At 38.0% G+C, this 22,831-nt stretch overlaps 1 protein-coding gene across 1 annotated transcript in view; it reads right to left on the bottom strand.

Annotated features, from left to right (window-relative positions):
- Window positions 1-22,831, bottom strand: part of LOC126262950 (mitochondrial potassium channel ATP-binding subunit-like) — a 119,842-nt gene that overhangs the window by 28,086 nt on the left and 68,925 nt on the right. The window contains exons 6-7 of the mRNA XM_049959891.1: window positions 13,072-13,212; window positions 12,837-12,995 (exon numbers count right to left, since the gene is read on the bottom strand). Coding sequence (XP_049815848.1) covers window positions 12,837-12,995; window positions 13,072-13,212 — 300 coding nt within the window. The remainder of the gene's footprint in view (window positions 1-12,836; window positions 12,996-13,071; window positions 13,213-22,831) is intronic.

Raw genomic sequence — 22,831 nt, 5'->3', positions numbered from 1 at the left:
GGTCGTGGTTTGATGATGTGGGGTGGGATTATGATTGGTGCACGTACACCCCTCCATGTCTTCGACAGAGGAACTGTAAGAGGTCAGGTGTATCGGGACATCGTTTTGCACTAGTATGTCCGCCTTTTCAGGGGTGCAGTGGGTCCCACCTTCCTCCTGATGGACGATAACTCATGGCTCCTCTGAGCTGCCATCGTGGAGGAGTACCTTGAAATGGAAGATATCGGGCGAATGGAGTGGTCTGCCTGTTCTCCAGACCTAAACACCATCGAGCACATCTAGGATGCTCTCAGTCGATGTATCGCTGCACGTTTTCAAACCCCTACAACACTTCAGGAGCTCCGACAGGCACTGGTGCAAGAATGGGAGGCTATTCCCCAGCAGCTGCTTGACCACCTGATCCAACGTATGCCAATCTGTTGTGCGGCCTGTGTACGTGTGCATGGTGATCATATCCCATATTGATGTCAGGCTACATGCACAAGAAATAGTGGCGTTTTGTAGCACATGTGTTTCGGGACAGTCTTCTCAACTTATCACCAATACCGTGGACTTACAGATCTGTGTCATGTGTGTTCTCTATGTGCCTATTTAATTAGCACCAGTTTTGTGTAGTGCCACATTGTGTGGCACAACATTCTGCAATTATCCTTAATTTATGAGCACAAGTGTAGTTACAATATGCTAACATATGCTGTCCTTGACTCTTAACAATATTTCATTTTGGTTTCATTAATCTTTGTGAGCTGAGTGTTTCAGATAAGATATCAAAACCAAATTTATTTTACAACATTTCTTCATAAGTTATAACATTGCTAATAAAATGAATCCATTTCTACTTGCTGCTTTATTCTAGTTATTTTGTATATTTCTTTATTTTAAATAAATTCTGTGCTTACAGTGATTCATGGCTTCACTGAATTTTCCTCGTATTACATTTTAAATTTGTATGGGAAACTAATTTTCTTAAATGGATAAAAACTTGAGCATAAAATGCAACTTTTTTGACATCACACTCACTGTGAGTTCAATGTTCTTCAAAACTTTTAATACTTTTTATTAAGTACGGAAAACCTTGGGGAAGATTGGTATGGGGTCCAGAAGAAATGTAGGAACATGCAAAGCAATACTGGCCTATGACTTATAGAGAGATTTAAGAAAGTCAGACATCTGTTTACAGCATTTGTAGATTAGAGAAAGCTTCCGACATTACTAACTAGAAGACACACTTTGCGGCCACAGGGCTGTAGATCCATGGAGGAGCGAAGAACTATTGATGAGTGGAAGAAAATGCAGGTCATTCTTGTTTTCATGAAGGGTTGTCAAACAAATGCACAAAACTACAGGCCCACATCTCTGACATCCATCTGTTCTTGAATTTTGTAACATGTTTTATGCTTGTATATTGTGATATTTCTGGAGACAAGTTCTTCTCTGTAGAAATCAACATGGGGTCTGAAAGCAACAATCTTTTGAAACTGAGCTCACTCTGTTTATTCCCTCAAAATACAGAAAACAGTAGAGACTGGCGCCCAGGCCGATGCTGTGTTCCTTAACTTTTGAAAGGTATTTGACACAGTTCCACACTGCCGCCCGGTGAATGAAATATGAGCGTATAGAATATCAGACCAACTATGTCACTGGATATAAGAGTTTCTAACAAACAGAACAAAGCACGTCATCTTCAACAGAGCGGAATATTCAAAACTAAAAGTAACTTTGAGTGTACTGCAAGGGAATGTTATAGGGCCATTACGTTGCACGATACATATAAATCACCAGCAGAAATTGTCAGAAGTTCCACGAACCTTTTCATGGATGATAATATATAAGAGGAGTCACAATGGTAGAAAATTGTAGTGGAATGCAGAGAGACCAACAGATGATTGATGGTTGGTGTGGAGCATTGGAGCATGGTAACTGATCCTCAACATAAGCAAATATGAGATATTGTGCATAAATAGGCAGAAAGACCCATTACTGTATGCTTACAAAATTGCAGAACAATCCCTGGCAACATCCATAAAATATCTTGGAGTTTGCATGTGGAGCAATTTAAAGTGGAACGACCACGCATAAAACTAAATGAGAAATGGCACGTCAGACATAATCATTGGAAGAATCCTCCAGAAACGTAGCCCACCTGCAAAGAAGGCAGCTTACAACACACTCGTTCGACCAACACTTGAATACTGCTCATCAGTCTGGTATCCATACCAGTTAGGACTAAAAGAAGAAACAGAGAAGATCACAAGAAGAAGAGCATGTTTTATTACAGATCATTTAGTAAGTGCAAAAAGCATCACAGACATTCTCAGCCAACTCCAGTGGCAGACATTTCAAGAGAGGCATTTTGCATCAAGGTGTGGTTTAGTGATAAAATTCCAAGAACATATGCTCCTAGAAGAGTCCTATTGCTTCTTCCTATGTATATCTCATGAAATGACCTTGAAGACAAAATTAGAGAGATTCAGATCACCCTCAGACTTACCAGCAATCATTCCTCCCGTGTACAACTTGCAAGAGGAACAGGAAAAGGGGGGAGTGACCATGGTACACAAAGTACCCTCTGCCACACACTGTAAGGTAGCTTGCAGAGTAAATATCAAAGTGTAAATATAGAAATACTGAAAGGGAGCAGGGATAGAACACAAGCATTGAAGGATTATGTACAATCTGTACAGAAAGTAGGTTGCAGTTGTAAGGACCGAAGGAAAAGAAAGGGAAGTAGTAGTTGAGAAGAGAATGAGACTAGGATGTAGCCTCCCTCCGACATTCAGTCTGTACAATGAGCAAGTAGTAAAGAAAACCAAGGAAATATTTGGATTAAAGTTCATGGACAATAAATAAAAGCTTCAAGGTTTGCTGATGACACAGTAACTATGTCAGAAACTGCTAATGACTTGGAGTACCAGTTCATGTCATGGGAATTAGATTAAAAAATGATGTACTGAAAGTAGTAGCTGAGTTCTTGTATTTAGGAAGAAAAATAACTGAAGAGAGCTGAAGTCAAGAGGATATAAAAGTCATACTTTTAATTGCAAGGAAAGTTTCTCCAAAAAAGAGAAATAACATTATCATTTAACATACATTTAAGTGTAAGGAAATATTTTCTGAAAGCGTTAGTACTGATTGTTGCCCTATACACAAGTCAAATATGGACAAAAACTGTACAGACAATTTATTTATTTATTTATTGTATGGCTTTCAGACACACTGAAAACAAAACAAAAATAATAATACATAGAGTGCAGAGCATAATATTTACTGCATAAAATCTTGTAAACAAACATGTAGAGTATTTATGTAATCTGTCTACATGTAAACAACTACACTGCAATTAACAATCAAGTGCCAGGCATAGTGTTCATTAAACCACCTTAAAGCTATTTCTCTGCCACACCACTCTCCAACAGCATGCGGGAAAAATGGACACTTAAATCTTCCAGGGCAAGCTCCAACATTTCTCCCTATGTAGGGGAGCACTAACAAAATATTTTTGCATTCAGAGGAGAAAGTTGGTGATTGAGATTGCATGAAAAGATCCTGCCGCAACGAAAAATGCCTTTCTTTACAAGACTGTTACCCCACTTTGCATATAATATCTGTAACAATCTCCCCCCTATTTCACAATAATACAAAAGAGCTGCCTTTTTTTGAACTTTTTTGATGTCCTCCACAAATCCCATCTGATGTGGATCCCACAACATGCAGTAATACTCTAGAAAGTGAATGGACCATTGTAGTGAAGGCAGTTCCTTAGTGAATTTGTTGCCTCATCTAAGTGTTCTGCCAATAAAATGCAGTCTTTGGTTTGCCTTCCCTATAACATTATCTAAATTATCATTCTAGCTTAAGTTATTTGTAGCTGTAACCCCTAAGTATTTAACTGAATTGACAGACTTGTCTGAACTATTGTGTAACCGAAATTTAACAGATTCCTTTTAGTAGTCATGTGGATGACCACACTTTACATTATTTAGAGTCAGTTGTCATTTTTGCTGCATACAGGTATCTTGTCAAAATCATTTTGTAATTGGTTTTGGCAATCTGATGACTTACCAAACAGTAAATGATATCATCTGCAAACAACCTAAGAGGGCTGCTCAGACTGTCTCCTAAATTATTTATACAGATTAGGAACAGCAGAGGGCCTATAACTCCTCCTTGGAGAACACTAGATATCACATCAGTTTTATTCAATGACTTTCTGTCAATATCTACTAACTGTGACCTTTCCGACAGGAAATCATAAATCCAGCTTCACAATTGAGACAATCCACTACAGACACACAATTCGAATGGAAGTCACTTGTAAGGAATGATGTCAAAAGCCTTCTGGAAATCTAGAAATATAAAATCAATTTGAGATTCCCTGACAATAGCAATCATTACTTTATGTGAATAAAGTGCTAGTCGCGTATCACAAGAATTACATTTTCTGAATCCGTGTAGATTATTGGTCAATAGATCGTTTTCCTCAAGGCAATTCATAATGTTCGAGCACACCACATGTTCCAATATTCTACTGCAACATGACATCGTCAGTAATATGGGTCTGTAAATCAGTGAATTACTTCTAATTACTTTCCCTGAGGATTGGTGTGATCTGTGCAGTTTTCCATTCTTTAGGTAGGAGCCTTTCTTCAAATGAACGGTTGTATTTGTTGAGTGAGCGGTTGTATATGACTGCTAAGTATAGAGCTATTATATCAGCATACACTGAAAAGAATTTAATTGGTGCACAACCTGCACCACAGGACTTGAATTTATTACGCGATTTAAGCTGCTTTGCTACACTGAGGGTATCTACTTCTAAAGTTACTCATGTTGGCAGCTGTTATTGATTTGAATTCTTGAATATTTACTTTGTCTTCAATGGTAAACAAATTTCAGAAAACCATGTTTAGTAACTGCACTATATTGGCACTGTCATTGGTAACATTAACAATTCTATCACATAGTCAAGGTATCGGTTGTGTCTTGTTGCTGGTTTACTTTACATATGACCAGAATATCTAAGGATTTTATGCCAGATTCTGAGACACAGTTATGCTGTGAAAACTATTAAAATCATCTTGCATTGAAGTCCACGCTTAGTTTCAAACTTCAGAAAAACATTGTCGATCATTAATATTTTGTGTTCTTTTAAATTTGGTGTACTGTTTAATTACTACTGCAACAATGATATGACCTGCTTCTGCACCATGGAGGATCAGTACCCTCTCTTATTAATTTATTTCATACATACCTCTCAATTGCCATTGATATTATTTCTTTGCATTTAAGCCACATCTAGTCTATGTTTACACAGTTTGGAAGGACTGGCAACTGCATCTTAGGAAGATGCTGAGCAATTTTTTGTTTGCTTGTTTAAATAGACATATTTTGCATTTATTTTTGGTGGATTTGGACGTTACAGTACTCAGTTTCATTACAACTACTTTGTGGTCATTAATCCCTGTATCTGTCATGATGCTCACTATCTGCTCACGATTATTTGTTACTAAAGGTCAAGTACGATTTCAAACCATTTCCAACATATGAGGGTAGATTGAAGTCACCATAAATTATAATTGTGAGTGGGGTACCTATTTGAAATGAGACTCAAGTTTTCTTCAAACTGTTCAACAACTGTATCTTCCTGAGCTGGGGGAGGGTCAGTAAAAGGAACAAATTATTAATTTATTCTGGGCATCACATATAACCTCTACCCATAGTAACTCACAGAAACTATCTGCTTCAATGTCACAATAAGATAAACTATTTTCAACATCAATAAACACTCCTACATCAACTGTATTTAATCTATTCTTTAAAAACACTGTTAGGTCCTTTGTGAAAATTTTAGCAGTACTTGTCTCCGGCTTTAGCCAGCTTTCAATACCTGTAACAATTTGAGCTTCAGTGGTTTCTATTAGTGATTGGAGTTCAGGTTCCTTTAAAACACAACTATAGCAATCTGCAACTACAAAAAATACACCTGCCCAGTCCACTCCACACAGCCCTCACTACCCATGTAGCTGCTTCCTGAATGTAATGGACCTGATGCAACTTATCTATTGAAGAGACTGCCTACACTACGCTTGTCGGTCCTCTTTTGGAACGCTGCTGCATGGTGTGGGATCCTTACCGGATTATTGGAGTACATTGAGAAAGTTCAAAGATGAGAAGGACATTTTGTATTAATGGAAATTAGGGGAGAGAGTGTTAGGGATATAATACAGGATTTGGGGGTGGACATCGTTAAAACAAAGGCATTTCTCACTGCGGCAGGATCTTCTCATGAAATTTCAATCACCAACTTCCTCCTCTGAATGCAAAAATATTTTGTTCACGTTGGCCTACATAGGAAGAAATGATAATCATAATAAAATAAGGAAAATCAAAGCACACACAGAAAGATATAGGCATTTATTTTCTCTGCACGCTGTTCGAGAGTGGAATTTGAGACTTATTGCCAGGTGCTTCAGTGTGATTTGCAGAATATCCATGTAGATGTAGATGTAGATGACCGATTAAATGAAACCTGAAACCCCATTACCCAGTGGCACAGATCAAGGAATCAGTAGCCTACACAGTCATAGATGGGTCTGAGCCTATGATTCAGACACACTATTCAGCTCTGTATAAAAGGTCTGCAGTCAGTCTTGTCAACAATACTACAGGTGGTGAGCTATTGACTTTGGAGTCGCAAGCACAATGTCTTCTGGTCTACCACTGTATGATCTTGTGGAGTGTTGTTCTGCAATGTGTCTGATGGTCTGTGGTTCTCCAAAATCACAAATTGAGATGATTACTTTGCCCATTTGTGTAAAAAATATGCATATCTACTGTGTTGGGTTCTAATTCTGTTAAGCACTAACATGTTTTGAGTGGCAAGTCAAATCCCTAGGGTTTTTGGGTGATATACAGCATATTATTATTTTGTTGTCCAGTCCATTCTTGAGCTCATTCATTTGTAATGTTGAACTCGTCTTCCACAGTGACCCTTTCTGTTACAGTTGGTGGCCATCTAGTGCAGAATCAGTTATTGTTTTCATCATCAACATCTTGGTGAATTGGTGGATTTTTATTATCCATGATATTTTTGTACTCATTTGTGAGATCATTTATGTGTCATAGTTGCGGGAGTGGAATGTGGCTCCATCCTGGCAAGCATTCTGTAGTAGTTGATCTGATATCAAAAGCAATCATTTTCACGACGTTATTTAGTTGGATATCTATCTTTTGTACATATGGACTGTTTAGCCAAATTAGGGAACAATATTCAGTGATTGAGACGACAAGACCCAGTGCAGAAGAACGCAGGGTGGATGCCTATGCTCCCCACGTTGTACCACACAGCCTTTGAATGATGATGTTTCTTGTTTTCAATTTTTTTGCTGTTTTTGTTAAATGCTTTCTGAAAGAAAGAGATCTATCAAAGTGTTTTCAAACTGTATGTTGAATGTTCGTCTGCCAAGTTTATTTTTTCGGTGGCCCCAGTAAACCTCCAGTTCGAAGGCATTTGGCTGGAGTCTACAATTGTGAAAGTACTTTTGCACTACATCTAGGTCCTCTGTTAGAATTTCTTCTGACTGTTCAATTTTGGAACACCTTGTTGCAAGTATCCAGTCACCTGCATAACCAAACTTCCTTGATTTTGTTTTTGGCATGTCTGCAATGTTTGAGCTGAAGAGAAGTAGAGGACGGACTGACTCCTGTAGTGGAACACTTTTTAATTTTCTTGGGGGGCTGATGTTGAATCCCAGGACTACTTTGAACAGCCAGTCATTTAGGATATTGTTGAACAGCAAACAATTGGTTTCCAAGGATTTATGTGAAAAAGTTTTTACATCATGCCTTTTCTCCACTCTCTGTTATAGGGCACTGATAAGTCAATGAATGCAGCTGTGTTTTAACTTATTTTTTATATCCTACTGAGGTGATACTCTCTTTTATTTTTGATCATTTGCAACACAAAAGATAGCCTCATTGTGGATGGCGCCAGAATATTATTTACTATGACTTACAGTGCAGCACATAAGAGGCCAATAACATTCATTTAACAACTTTTACCTCAAAACCTCCTTCGTCTTATACTTGTATGCTGGATAATTGAGCAAATTGGCCGATGCTCTAGTTTGATGGCAGGTGACTGATCAATTTACTACAATATTGCAGAAGCTATGAAGACTTATCAGTATGAAGTATCTCAGGGATGTGTTAATTTTATTTAAGGAAATAAACAGTGAGAGAACACGATTGGCATTTGGTCATTTGCTGTCCAAAAATTTGTCACCAGCCTCTCTCATATGAAGTCTGAAATAAAAATCTAAAAATGCGGTGAGTAATGTTTGTAAAGGAAAGATTCAGATAGGTGCTGGAATCTAAATAACATGGCAATATATTAGACATTAACATTAACTAACTATTCAACTAATTTAGCATACATACTTAACTTACACGGTGCATACAAAAACATCAGAAGAGAGTACATAAGAGAGAGTAACAGACCACTAAGCAAGCTGAAACCTGCAGAAGAGTGTTTTTTTTTTTTTTTTTTCCTGTGATATGACATAACAATTTATTCTCTTTAGAAGTTTCATACAGAGTAAACACTAACAACACTTCACAAATTATTACAGATTTTATCTTTTCTCTTCAAAAGCCATACAATCAAAATATACACTCTTTCTTAGACTGAACAAATTTTAATTGAAGTAACACTTCACTACCGTAACATAAGTAGTGAAAGATAGCGTGGCTTTGTTTTGGCTGGAAGCCTGTGTGTTCGAGCGAGATTCCTTCATTTAATTTGTATTTATTCTTTTATGGATACGCCATTCTTGTATACTGTCAAACCCTGGAGCTTTTCATGGCTTAACATGTTTAAGTGCTGTTGAATTTTCTTCACCAGTAGAAGTTTGGTATCTGCACTTTAGGCTTTCAGTGTTCTGAGTTTTTGTGTCACTATGATTGTATGTGCTTTGTATATTGATGCTCTGGTTGTTGCTACTAGACATGAAGCAATGGCATTTGGAGTAACTGTTGTCTTATTTCTTAATTTGAGGCCCCACTTCATTGTTTTCTTAATGAAGTCTGCTCAAAGTCTGAAAATTCACGCTTTATACTGTTTTCACCCACTTTTGGTGTCTTGCCACATCTGGACTATGTATCAGTTCCTCAGCCGTTCCTTGGTCAGCATTTTTGAGGAAATTCTGGTACAATTCCCCACTGTTTTGGGGTTGGGTTGTTTTGGGGGAGGAGACCAGACAGCGAGGTCATGGGTCTCATAGGATTAGGAAAGGACGGAGAAGAAAGTCGGCGTGCCCTTTCGAAGGAACCATCCCTGCATTTGTCTGGAACGACTAAAGGAAAACCTAAATCAGGATGGCCGGACACGGGACTGAACCTTCGTCCTCCTGAAAGCGTGTCCAGTGTGCTAGCCACTGCGCCACCTCTCGGTCACTGTTTCGGGACCAGCCAGAAATGTATTAGTGCTTTCAGTAGCCTCTTGGTATGTACTCTTTGGCAGTCCTAATTATGGTGTCGGCATCTCTTTTGTAGTTTCTGCTAGTAGAGGATATCCAGCCAAAGAGATTGTCTCTTTCGATACCGAACTTGGCCTAGTTGGCTTTCTTTAGATTCCACCTTTGGTGGTGGATAGATGTGGTTAGGATTTGTGTTCCCACCTCTATTATTGTTTGTCTTTGCTGCCTGTGTAGGAAGTGATAGAGGACTTTTTGTGAGATTGCTAGGGTCTGGCCATAGTTGTCTACTGGAATCAAACTTAGATCGAGATTGTATTCCTGCCTCCATGCTGCCAACTTCAAAGCAGGTCAGTTTTAAGCACCGAACACAAGAGTTAAAGTGGTCATCCGTTGCCCACTTTACTACTGTGTTATCATTGTTGTTGCAGTCTCTGTATTTCCACTGTTTACGGTGGCTGCTACAGCTACCCTCTAATACAACAGAATGAGGATGTGGGTGGATAACTTGGGCTGACGAGGATATGACTGGTGACTTGTAAGTGTTGGAGACAGTGATGCTTTCAATTTTTACAACAACACTATGGATTTCGTCATTGGTAGATATAGGAAATGGCTCTCATTTGCGTATCTTGTTTAATGTACGTAGCTATGCCATATGGTGGATGATACGGAGCAGCTAGCAGTTCGTACCCTGGTATTTTTACTCGTTTTTGTAATTGGTCTTCCATTTTTTAATGAGATACCTGTTTGGTGACTAGATTTTATTGAAGAATGTTGAATATTAAATGAATGGATCAGGTAACCAATGAAGAAGTACTGAATCAAATTAGGGAGAAAAGAAATTTACAGCACAGCTTGAATGAAAGAAGGGCTCAGTTGACAGAATACATTCCGAGGTACCAAGGAAATGTCAGTTTGGTAATGGATGACAGTATGAAGGATAAAAATTGTAGAGGGAGACCAAGTAGGTTCAAGTGGATGTAGGTTGCGAAGTTCAGGTGAGATGAAGAAACTTGCACAGGATCAGTCTGAAGACCACAACAACAACAACAACAACAACAAGACTGAGTGAAGAAGATAAGATTATAGTCTTTGGAGGACCCACAATCGGCTGCCTAAATTCCAATCAGTTCTTCCCTAATCTACGTAGCATTTTAACAGTATGCCTTCTGAATGTCATTTTACGCTATCTCTTGACTGATACTGTAGGTATCAGCTTCACCATCTTCAGAACTACAAATGTATTTTGTAAACTGAAATATATCTCTCCATGACACCAAAACCACTAATTACTTCAAGAGTACCTCACAAAGGAGAGAAAAAATGTTCATTAAATTTATTACAGTAAACAGAACTACACTACTGGCCATTAAAATTGCTACACCAACAAGATAACGTGTTACAGACGCAAAATTTAACTGACAGGAGGAAGATGCTGTGATATACAAATGATTAGCTTTTCAGAGCATTCACACAAGGTTGGCACCGGTGGCGACACTTACAAGGTGCTAACATGAGGAAAGTTTCCGACCGGTTTCTCATACACAAACAGCAGTTGACCGACGTTGCCTGGTGAAACGTCGTTGTGATGCCTCGTGTAAGGAGGAGAAATGTGTGCCATCACGTTTCCGACTTTGATACAGTTCGAAGTGTAGCCTATCGCGATTGCGGTTTATCGTAACACGACATTGCTGCTCGCGTTCGTCGAGATCCAATGACTGTTAGCAGAATAAGGATCGGTGGGTTCAGAAGGGTAATACAAAATGCAGTGCTGGATCCCAACGGCCTCGTATCACTAGCAGTCGAGATGACAGGCATCTTACCTGCATGGCTGTAACAGATCGTGCAGCCACGTCTCGATCCCTGAGTCAAAAGATGGGGACATTTGCAAGACAAAAACCATCTGCACGAACAGTTTGACGACGTTTGCAGCAGCATGGACTATCAGATCGGAGACCATGGCTGCGGTTACCCTTGACGCTGCATCACTGACAGCGCCTGCGATGGTGTACTCAACGAAGAACCTGGGTGCACGAATGGAAAAACGTCATTTTTTCCAATGAATCCTGGTTCTGTTTACACCATCATGATGGTCGCATCAGTGTTTGGAGACATTGCAGTGAACACACACTGGAAGCATGTATTCGTCATTGCCATACTGGCAGATCATCCGGCGTGATGGTATGGGGTGCCATTGGTTACATGTCTCTGTCACCTCTTCTTCACATTGACGGCACTTTGAACAGTGGACGTTACATTTCAGATGTGTTACGACCCGTGGCTCTACCCTTCATTCGATCCCTGCGAAACCCTACATTTCAGCAGGATAATGCACGACCGCATGTTGCGGGTCCTGTACGGGCCTTTCTGGATACAGAAAATGTTCGACTGCTGCCCTGGCAAGCACATTCTCCAGATCTCTCACCAATTGAAGACGTCTGGTCAATGGTGGCCGAGCAACTGGCTCGTCACAATACGCCAGTCACTACTCTTTATGAACTGTGGTATTGTGTTGAAGCTGCATGGGTAGCTGTACCTGTACATGCCATCCAAGCTCTGTTTGACTCAATGCCCAGGCGTATGAAGGCCGTTATTACAGCCAAAGGTGGTTGTTCTGGGTACTGATTTCTCAGGATCTATGCACCCAAATTGTGTGAAAATGTAATCACATGTCAGTTCTAGTATAATATATTTGTCCAATGAATACCCATTTATCATCTGCATTTCTTCTTGGTGTAGCAATTTTAATGGCCAGTAGTGTAGTTTCACACTGACTATTTCATTTGTCAGAATGGCAGGTACACACAACAAAGTAACTATATTAAGCAGGTTTTAACTATTTTGGTACATAGGCAGCCAACAGCATTCTCTGAAATAACGTTATATAAATACTTAGTATGAAGTAGTTGATTAAAAGAACAGCTCAATGGTGTAAGTTAAAGAGCAGTGGACCTTTTTTTTCTTTTCTTTCTTTCTTTTTTTCAAAGTAGCTGCTTTGCTACACAGCCTGATTTAAAACATGCAAAAAGTAAGTAATGTAGAGGTAGTTCCCATATCTGGCCTTTTGAGTAGATTAGCACTACTCATAACTGGTTGTTAGAATATTTTATAGAATTAGTCTAGAACAACTGCTTCTGCCTGATATTGTGTAATTGGACTCACCCCCATCTCTGAAGGCTTTCCTTCATGATGGAATTTAGTGGCAATATACATGAATGCATTTCTGGTGTAAAAAAAAAGTTATATATGTTAAAATCATTTAGTTATAAAAAACACGCTAGGATCAAACATTAAATCTAGATAGATTGTGACAGTACAAACTTTATTAGTTATGGTATCTTTTTTTCAATTATATCTTACCTGGAACAGGCCAATACCAAGACCAAGTGTTTCATTAAGTTTGCGAGATTCTTCAATCTGTTGATTGAACAATTCACATTCTTTTCTCTCCATTGCAAAAGCTCTTACAGTCCTAATATTACTAATTGCTTCATCACTTACAGATGTAGCTCTTGCTGCCTGTTTGAAGAGAAGCCAACATTAAAAACTATATACTCCATGAAAATGTGAATTATAACAGCAACAGAAAACTCACCTGTTCTTGAGCTTGCTTAGACATCTTACGCAGAACAGATCCAATTAATGTCCCAGTTACAATTACAGCAGGAATCACAACCATCATACCTGCTGTCATTTGGGGAGATATAATGAACAGAGAGACAGCACAGCCAACTATCTGCAAATAAACAAATAACTAAACACATTCTGTATTTTTAACCAAACAGATTGCAGCATCAACTAATTACGGCAACTGAACATAAAATTTTTCTAATGAAGCATGAAAGGTTAAACAGGTGGTACAAAAACGAGTCCTTGTCAGAACTAGAATGTAAAGCTGCAGTGATGCTGTTGATGCTAGAATGAAAGTGTCCACAATTACTGTATTTGTTATCTTTTATAATACCTTTAGCTTGTTACTCTAGGACGACTAATAGGTAACAGCTAACTGCTGCATCAAATAATAGGTTAGAACTATTTTTGGAGAACTTAATAGAATTAATTTCACGATACAATTTACAAAAATACTGAGAAAAGTGCTAAAAATATCCAATTATTTCAGTACTAGGTGTCCTCTTTAATTTGGGACTATGAGTTCAGTCACGCCCAAGGAGATTACGTAAAATTTTCTGTATAAAGAAAACTATACTATTGGTTTGCCATGTGCAGATGAGGAAGTAAGGTCACCATTTGTTACACACACAAAGCAAAAGTTATTATTCTAGAAATGGCCACCATCACTTAATATAATATCCTGCTGATAAGGTAACAATTGATACACAACTGGCAACTGGTACATGCCACTGAGAAACATTTTATGGAAGAACGTAAAGACAGTGTCCAATTGCAGAAATGAAGCTAAATCTCACAAAAAAGTATCTCTCTTAGTTGGTCTTTCATTACACTAATCAACAGCCATTTTGCATGTGGGATGTGATACATCAACTAGTATGTATTTTGGTGTGTAGCATCTGAATACACCTTTCAAAATGTTCTAGCATGTACCATTTTTGAGTTTTTAAAGGTCTCATTTTTTGTATTCAGTATTTTGCTTTTTGCTGTTCTTCTGTTTTCATGTTTAATTGTTTGTTTTTTATTTGCAGAGGAGAACTAAAAGATCTACAAATCGTCAGTAAATGGTTGTTGTGGTAATCCAGTGGTGTGAAAGAGACCCTCACTGAGTGTTTCCTATGAAATATAATGCATACTTTTTGTGTTTAAAACTTACACTAAGGAAAATGGTAACTAGTAAATGTCGTTGCTGTCCAAACAATCCCAACAACTTTTGTTATGTGTGTGAGAAATTCACTCCAAAAGCCCAAAGAAAACCAATCACTGATTTGGTTAAGATGGGATATAAATTGTATTTTGAGTGCCCTGTTTGTAATCAAGATAAAAATTTTACACCTCATATGGCCTGCATAATCTGTACTACAACCTTACCCAAGTGGTTGAAAGGAAAATGCCGAACCATGCCATTCACTGTTCCGATGATGTGGTGTGAGCCTAAAGACCATTATTCAGACTGTTACTTCTTTCTTCCAAATATTTCAGGACATTCAAGCAAAACTAGACATGAAATAAAGTATCCAAATGTATCTTCAGTGCATTTGCCTGTGCCCCATGATGAGGGGTTGCCTGTTCCTGTCTGTATCTTGAAAGCCATGGAACCAGACACCATGTCAAGTGAATCAGAAAATATTGAACATATAGAAGAGTACTGCCCTCAATATCATGACACTTCATCTCAGCTCTTTAATCAAAAGGAATTGAATGATTTGGTTCACAATCTACAACTTTCGAAACAGCACGCTGAACTCTTGGGGTCGAGACTGCAACAACGGAACCTTCTAGCTCCAGGGACAAAAATTTCCAGTTTCAGATCAAGAGGTGCTTCCTTCACTCAATATTTCGATATGTAGAATTCAGTGTGTGTATGTAGAGATGTCAATGGTCTTATGATGCAGCTATGTGTACAACATAATCCACAGGAGTGGCGACTATTTATTGACACCAGTAAAACCAGCTTGAAAGCAGTAGTACTGCATAATGACAATGCATTTCCATCAGTACCTATGGCTTACGAAGTAGACATGAAAGAAACGTATCAAACTATGGCTTTGTTGCTAGAGGTAGTCAAATATAAGGATCATGAATGACAGCTTTACTGTGATTTAAAAGTTGTTGCACTCCTTACAGGTTTTACAGGCTGGATTCACGAAATACTTCCGATTTTTGTGCCTTTGGGGCAGCCATAACGCCAAGAATCACTGTACAGTCAAGGAATGGCCTACAAGGAAGCCATTTGTTCTTGGAAACGTAAATGTGAACAATATCCCATTGGTTGAGCCCGATAAAATCATTTTGGCTCCCCTTCATATCAAGTTGGACCTTATCAAGAACTTTGTAAAAGCTCTGTATAAAGAAGGTGAGGCCTTCAATCACTTAAAAGAAAAGTTTCCCAAATTAAGTGAGGCAAAGCTCAAAGAGGGTATATCTGTTGGACTACAAATAAGAAAATTGCTGAAAGAGCCAACCTTTGATACAAAACTCACAGATATCCAATAATCTGCTTGATCTTCTTTTAAAGCAATTGTGAAGGGCTTTTTACGTAACAGAAAAAACAAAAATTATGTTACCACTGTGAATGATCTGTTGGACAACTATAAGAACATGGGGTGTAGAATGTCACTTAAAATTCACTTTTTACATTCTCACCTTGATTTCTTCCCAGAAAATTTTATTGGCATCATGCCCATATATACATACGAAATAGTACTGTTTTCAAACATTCTGAATGTGTATTTATGTTTAACTTAATTATGTCAATTTTTGCTATTATCATTTTGTATTCTGCTGTGTAAGAAATGTGACATCGTAGAGAAAAACTAATTTTACCAGCGTATTCAGCACCCCAAAATTAGGTAAATCCACTCATTTGCAAACCAGATGCAGAAAAAAAGCTTAAATTTGCTAACTAGTGTTATCAGGAACAAATCATTATTACAACGATTCAGGTGACTAAGAGAGAAAGCTTTAATATCTTATCTGTAGAACATAATACAACTCGAGTGACACACGCCCTTTGGCATAATTGTGACAGACAATGGAAATCAATTTTCTTGATTTCAAATGAACTCTCTCTCTCTCTCTCTCTCTCTCTCTCTCTCTCTCTCTCACACACACACACACACACACACACACACACACACACACACACACACTTAACAACAGAGGCCAGACAGACTTCTAGGTATTGATCAAAGTATATACTATTATTCACTCTCCTCTGCCAAACACTGTGCAAACATGTAATTCCTCATTTCATAGGACAATCATCATTTTCAACTTCCTTTACCTTGCTGAAGGTTAATAATGCCATTCATGTGACTGTCAGTTCAATTCTTTATCTATCCACAGAGCATGCTGATAGGTTACACTACAAAGATGCTCTTTACTGTGCTGATGACAGCTACTGTGAAATATTATAAGTAGAGACTGGATTGTATTCATCACAAAAACCTTAAATATGCATGAGAAATGCTTAAAAAATGCATGAAAACTGTCGAAATATGCAGGATCATATAATAATAAAAACATGGTAGTCATTGCATGCATTATATCTCTAAGTCAAATCTGTGCATATCAATCCGGCCACGCAAAAAATCGGTATATTTAGAACGCTGATATCATTTTCTGAATACTTTCTGGTAGAGGTTAGGAAGGGGGCCTTTCTGGGATTATTTTCTAAAAATTTACAAAATGTGGATGCATACAATGTTTCAATAATTGTTCTTTCTTTGCTGTTGTTGTCAGTAACAAGCAGATGTCATACGAGTGACTCTCAGCAAAACAATTGATATGTACAGAACCAACTTCAAGATATATCGCACGCAGAGGGGCACGCTCAAAAACTCCATAATATTTTATTTAAAAAACAACATACAATCATGAATTTTTTTGAACAGCATTAACTTTTAATTAATACTATTGGGCCAAAGGTTCATTTACAATTTATTTCACATTTTCCTAGTATTGCAAACGTAAACAACCAAGTACTGTTCCAAATGTTCGGTAGTAAGATTGAGTCATTGATCACTCCAAACATTTTTAAAAGCAGAGCAGGACCGTTCTACATCAGCTGAGGCAACTGGGCAGCATTTGAATTTTGGTGCTATGTTGGCACTTATTGTTTCTGGTAAAAGCTCACCCGTCCCATTAATAAAACTATCAATTTGGCACAAGGGTTCAAAGCCTGGGTTATTATTTAAAATGTTTTCAAACTTTTGTTCAAGTTTTCTTGGGAATACCTCTGGCAATGAGGAGTTCACTAGAATACTTTTATTCATTAACTGAATAAATTCATTCAATGCCAAACCACGCATTTCAAGCTTTTTAATACTTGCAGGTATATGGGATAAATGAGTGCTAATCACAGCAATGTCTTTTTTAATACCAGAATCATCAAATGCTTAATTTGCACTGGCAAGCTGCCAAAGCCTCTGCACTATTGAAGTTGTTTACTGCCCCTCTAATGGCCTTGAAATGTTCATTGTAAAACAACACAACTTTGACCCACGTACCCCAATGAGTTACCACTGGTTCAGGAGGTAAAGGCACATTTGGTAGTTTTTCTTTGTAGGTCTTGATGCGAGAAGGAGTCTTTAGAAACACTTTCTTTGTGGATGAAATCAGTTTATTTACATTCACGAATGTGGAACATACTTCTTCAGTAAGGCAAAATACTCCATTCGGAAAGCACGTCACATGAATCACATTTGGATAAAATACTCGAGAACTTTTCCTGCTTTGATTATATAGGGAGCAGCATCTGAAATAAACATAAACAGCCTTCCATCTGTAGAAGACTCTGGAAATATTTTTCTAATACCCTCATTCACAAATCTGTCTTCATACTTTCTTCTGTATTCCTGCAATATGAAGACTTGTCTTGACATTCTGGTCTATTTGAAACATTTTTTTGCACAAAACATTTTTCTTGCAAATTCAACAATATAAAACAATTCCATCATGTGTAAATGTTCCAGGATGGCCAGCTATCCACAAAATGACATTCTTTTTTGCGGTAGCATGGTGCACAACACATTACACATGACACATCGTAAACACGTTCGATTGTGTACAAGTAAATAGAAAGTTAAACTGAAACAATGGACATGCAACTAAAATCCTGCTTAGTTTAATTTAATCGTTGCCGACGTGTACGGTATGACAGCGTAGGTGATTAACCGGGGGCACGGGCACAGAAGCATCGACTCTGTCTGCCTGTTCCTGCTCCTCATCTGTAATGATTTTGCTAGGCAGCAGGCCTCTCAGTTAGCGGATGGCACCCTGTTCTAGGTTGCAGTTAATCTATGAGACATGAAAAGTAGATTGAGCTAGAGACCGCCCATCTAAATTTTTAAAATATTTTAAACATAGACCAAAAATATGCATTGTCACTAGTTTTTAGTTAAAATATGCAATAACCAGTGAAAAGAAGCCAAATATGCAAATGCATATACTCCGGTCTCTGGTTGTTGTTGTTGTTGTGGTCTTCAGTCCTGAGACTGGTTTGATGCAGCTCTCCATGTTACTCTATCCTGTGCAAGCTTCTTCATCTCCCAGTACCTACTGCAACCTACATCCTTCTGAATCTGCTTAGTGTATTCATCTCTTGGTCTCCCTCTACGATTTTTACCCTCCACGCTGCCCTCCAATGCTAAATTGGTGATCCCTTGATGCCTCAGAACATGTCCTACCAACCGATCCCTTCTTCTGGTCAAGTTGTGCCACAAACTTCTCTTCTCCCCAATTCTATTCAATACTTACTCATTAGTTATGTGATCTGCCCATCTAATCTTCAGCATTCTTCTGTAGCATCACATTTCGAAAGCTTCTATTCTCTTCTTGTCCAAACTATTTATCAGCCATGTTTCACTTCCATACATGGCTACACTCCATACAAATACTTTCAGAAATAACTTCCTGACACTTAAATCTATACTCGATGTTAACAATTTTCTCTTCTTCAGAAACGCTTTCCTTGCCATTGCCAGTTTACATTTTATATCCTCTCTACTTCGACCATCATCAGTTATTTTGCTCCCCAAATAGCAAAACTCCTTTACTACTTTAAGTGTCTTATTTCCTAATCTAATTCCCTCAGCATCACCCGACTTAATTCGACTACATTCCATTATCCTCATTTTGCTTTTGTTGATGTTCACCTTATATCCTCCTTTCAAGACACTGTCCATTCCATTCAACTGCTCTTCCAAGTCCTTTGCTGTCTCTGACAGAATTACAATGTCATCGGCGAACCTCAAAGTTTTTAATTCTTCTCCATGGATTTTAATACCTACTCCGAATTTTTCTTTTGTTTCCTTTACTGTTTGCTCAATATACAGATTGAATAACATCGGGAAGAGGCTACTACCCTGTCTCACTCCCTTCCCAACCACTGCTTCCCTTTCATGCCCCTCGACTCTTATAACTGTCATCTGGTTTCTGTACAAATTGTAAATAGCCTTTCGCTCCCTGTATTTTACCCCTGCCACCTTTAGAATTTGAAAGAGAGTATTCCAGTCAACATTGTCAAAAGCTTTCTCTAAGTGTACAAATGCTAGGAACGTAGGTTTGCCTTTCCTTAATCTTAATTCTAAGATAAGTCGTAGGGTCAGCATTGCCTCACATGTTTCAACATTTCTACGGAATCCAAACTGATCTTCCCTGAGGTTGGCTTCTACTAGTTTTTCCATTCATCTGTAAAGAATTCATGTTAGTATTTTGCAGCTGTGGCTTATTAAACTGATTGTTCGGTAATTTTCACATCTGTCAACACCTGCTTTCTTTGGGATCGGAATAATTATATTCTTCTTGAAGTCTGAGGGTATTTCGCCTGTTTCATACATCTTGCTCACCAGATGGTAGAGTTTTGTCAGGACTGGCTCTCCCAAGGCCGTCAGTAGTTCTAATGGAATGTTGTCTACTCCGGGGGTCTTGTTTCCACTCAGGTCTTTCAGTGCTCTGTCAAACTCTTCACGCAGTATCGTATCTCCCATTTCATCTTCATCTACATCCTCTTCCATTTCCATAATATTGTCCTCAAGTACATCACCCTTGTATAGACCCTCTATATACTCCTTCCACCTTCCTGCTTTCCCTTCTTTGCTTAGAACTGGGTTTCCATCTGAGCTCTTGATGTTCATACAAGTGGTTCTCCTTTCTCCAAAGGTCTCTTTAATTTTCCTGTAGGCAGTATCTATCTTACCCCTAGTGAGATAAGCCTCTACATCCTTACATTTGTCCTCTAGCCATCCCTGCTTAGCCATTTTGCACTTCCTGTCGATCTCATTTTTGAGACGTGTATTCCGTTTTGCCTGCTTCATTTACTGTATTTTTATATTTTCTCCTTTCATCAATTAAATTCAATATTTCTTCTGTTACCCAAGGATTTCTACTAGCCCTCGTCTTTTTACCTACTTGATCCTCTGCTGCCTTCACTACTTCATCCCTCAAAGCTACCCATTCTTCTCCTACTGTATTTCTTTCCCCCATTCCTGTCAATTGTTTCCTTATGCTCTCCTTGAAACTCTGTACAACCTCTGGTTCTTTCAGTTTATCCAGGTCCCATCTCCTTAAATTCCCACCTTTTTGCAGTTTCTTCAGTTTTAATCTACAGGTCATAACCAATAGATTGTGGTCAGAGTCCACATCTGCCCCTGGAAATGTCTTACAATTTAAAACCTGGTTCCTAAATCTCTGTCTTATCATTATATAATCTATCTGATATCTTTTAGTATCTCCAGGGTTCTTCCATGTATACAACCTTCTTTCATGATTCTTAAACCAAGTGTTAGTTATGATTAAGTTGTGCTCTGTGCAAAATTCTACCAGGCGGCTTCCTCTTTCATTTCTTAGCCCCAATCCATATTCACCTACTACGTTTCCTTCTCTCCCTTTTCCTACTACCGAATTCCAGTCACCCATGACTATTAAATTTTCGTCACCCTTCACTATCTGAATAATTTCTTTTATTTCATCATACATTTCTTCAATTTCTTCGTCATCTGCAGAGATTATAACCTATCTATCTGTGGCACAATATGTTTGTTTACCAAAACCCTCTTATAATCCCTTTTGAATTACTACATACAATTTGAAACTTTGTAAGTATTTACTAATCTTATCATGTAAAAATATTAAAGTTGTTAAGACACAAATTACTCACCTTAAGACTTAATTTCTTAATGCTGTGAAATAATTGGCAACTGCCTTGAACACTTTCTCAAAATACTTAAGAAGATAGTGTGGTCACCATTTGTCAAAATTTCAATGAACAACTGTCTAAATGTTGCATGGAGAAAAACTAGCAAAACAAAAATCATGAAAGCAAATAACTGGCGCAAGTAACTATCTTCAGGTACCTCAGAAACTAAATTACTGCAACTGGTAGAAGTACAAAGGTTGTTAAAGCTAAAATACTCCTGGGAGGGGGGAGGACAAGAACTTACCCAGAAAAGAACACTACTGACATCAAACAGTATCTCCTTCATTAACAGGAAATTATTCTCAAAGAGCTACATTTGGAACCTATGCTCGTGTGGGGAAGGAATTTGGACTTTGAAGAAGGCTGAAAAGAAAAGACTGCAAGCTTTCGAGAACTGACGTTTGGAGGAAAAATTTGGATTTTGCTTGAACTGGTAAATTCTCAAATGAAGTGCTGAAGGCAGAAGAGACAGAGTCTACTCAAAACCATTAGGAGGAACAACTTGGTTAGGCCAATATTACACTATCATATTTCTTTGACAAAGAAATATGATAAAATATTCATCAAATTTCTTTGACAAAGATCTTTGACATGGCGCCTAAATGGTGTATTGTACTGTCATCATATTTTTCATCAAATTTCAAGTTGGTGGACAACAACTATAGTTGCTAGTACCATAGGTGCATTGAGTATATATTTGGAAGAAAAGTGGCGGGGAAAAAAGTAAATATAGTTGGATGAAGCCATAGGTTTTATGTTGAGATAGTAAAAGCATTCAGCAAAATTTGTTACGAGAGCTGTAAGTGGAAAACTTCAAGTCATATATAATTACTTACAGATGGATGAGTGTGTATTTTAGTATTTGCTCACTAAAATGCTTTCTCATATTATAAAACAGAATACTCTCTTCAGAAATGCTGCAGAAAACAGGCAAACTGTGACACAGCAATTTCTTGAAACAGGAGAGAGCTATTCTGGTTTACAACATAGCACTTGAGTATCACATTGCACATTAACCAAAATAATTCCAGAAATGTGTGAAGTGATTTATAAAGCACTGAAGAGGGAATATGTGAAGGAAAATAAATGTTTCGTACACTGTATGGGCAATAGGAACTATTTTTACTTTTGAAAATTTAATTAACAGAATTAGTGTTCCAACAACTAAAAAATTAATAAAAAGTATGAAGTGCTTTTCAACTTGTGGCATTCAGAGTTCAAAAATAGACAAAGTTGATTGGAAAGCTAAGAAAAATTTTTACTTTAGAGTTGGACCACATCATCTATTACGGCTTGATGAAAAGCTGCTGGATGTTTCCAGATGTAGAGGTAGATGGCTGTAGTGGTGATTGTGGACATGAAGTCACCTGCAGCATATTCCACCTACCCATCAGCACACAATTAATAGCATGCAATGTGCCCCTTGCTCACCCCCCACACTAGTCAAGCAACTTTATTTTTATAAAAAAAAGAGGTCGAAGGAACACACCAACTTTGAAGCCATGTTTACAAATAAATCTAGGTT

This window comes from Schistocerca nitens, chromosome 6, assembly GCF_023898315.1.
Source record: "Schistocerca nitens isolate TAMUIC-IGC-003100 chromosome 6, iqSchNite1.1, whole genome shotgun sequence".
Classification (NCBI taxonomy): domain Eukaryota; kingdom Metazoa; phylum Arthropoda; class Insecta; order Orthoptera; family Acrididae; genus Schistocerca; species Schistocerca nitens.
Note: the sequence above shows the minus strand (reverse complement) of the source record. Positions and strands in the feature narration are given on the sequence as shown.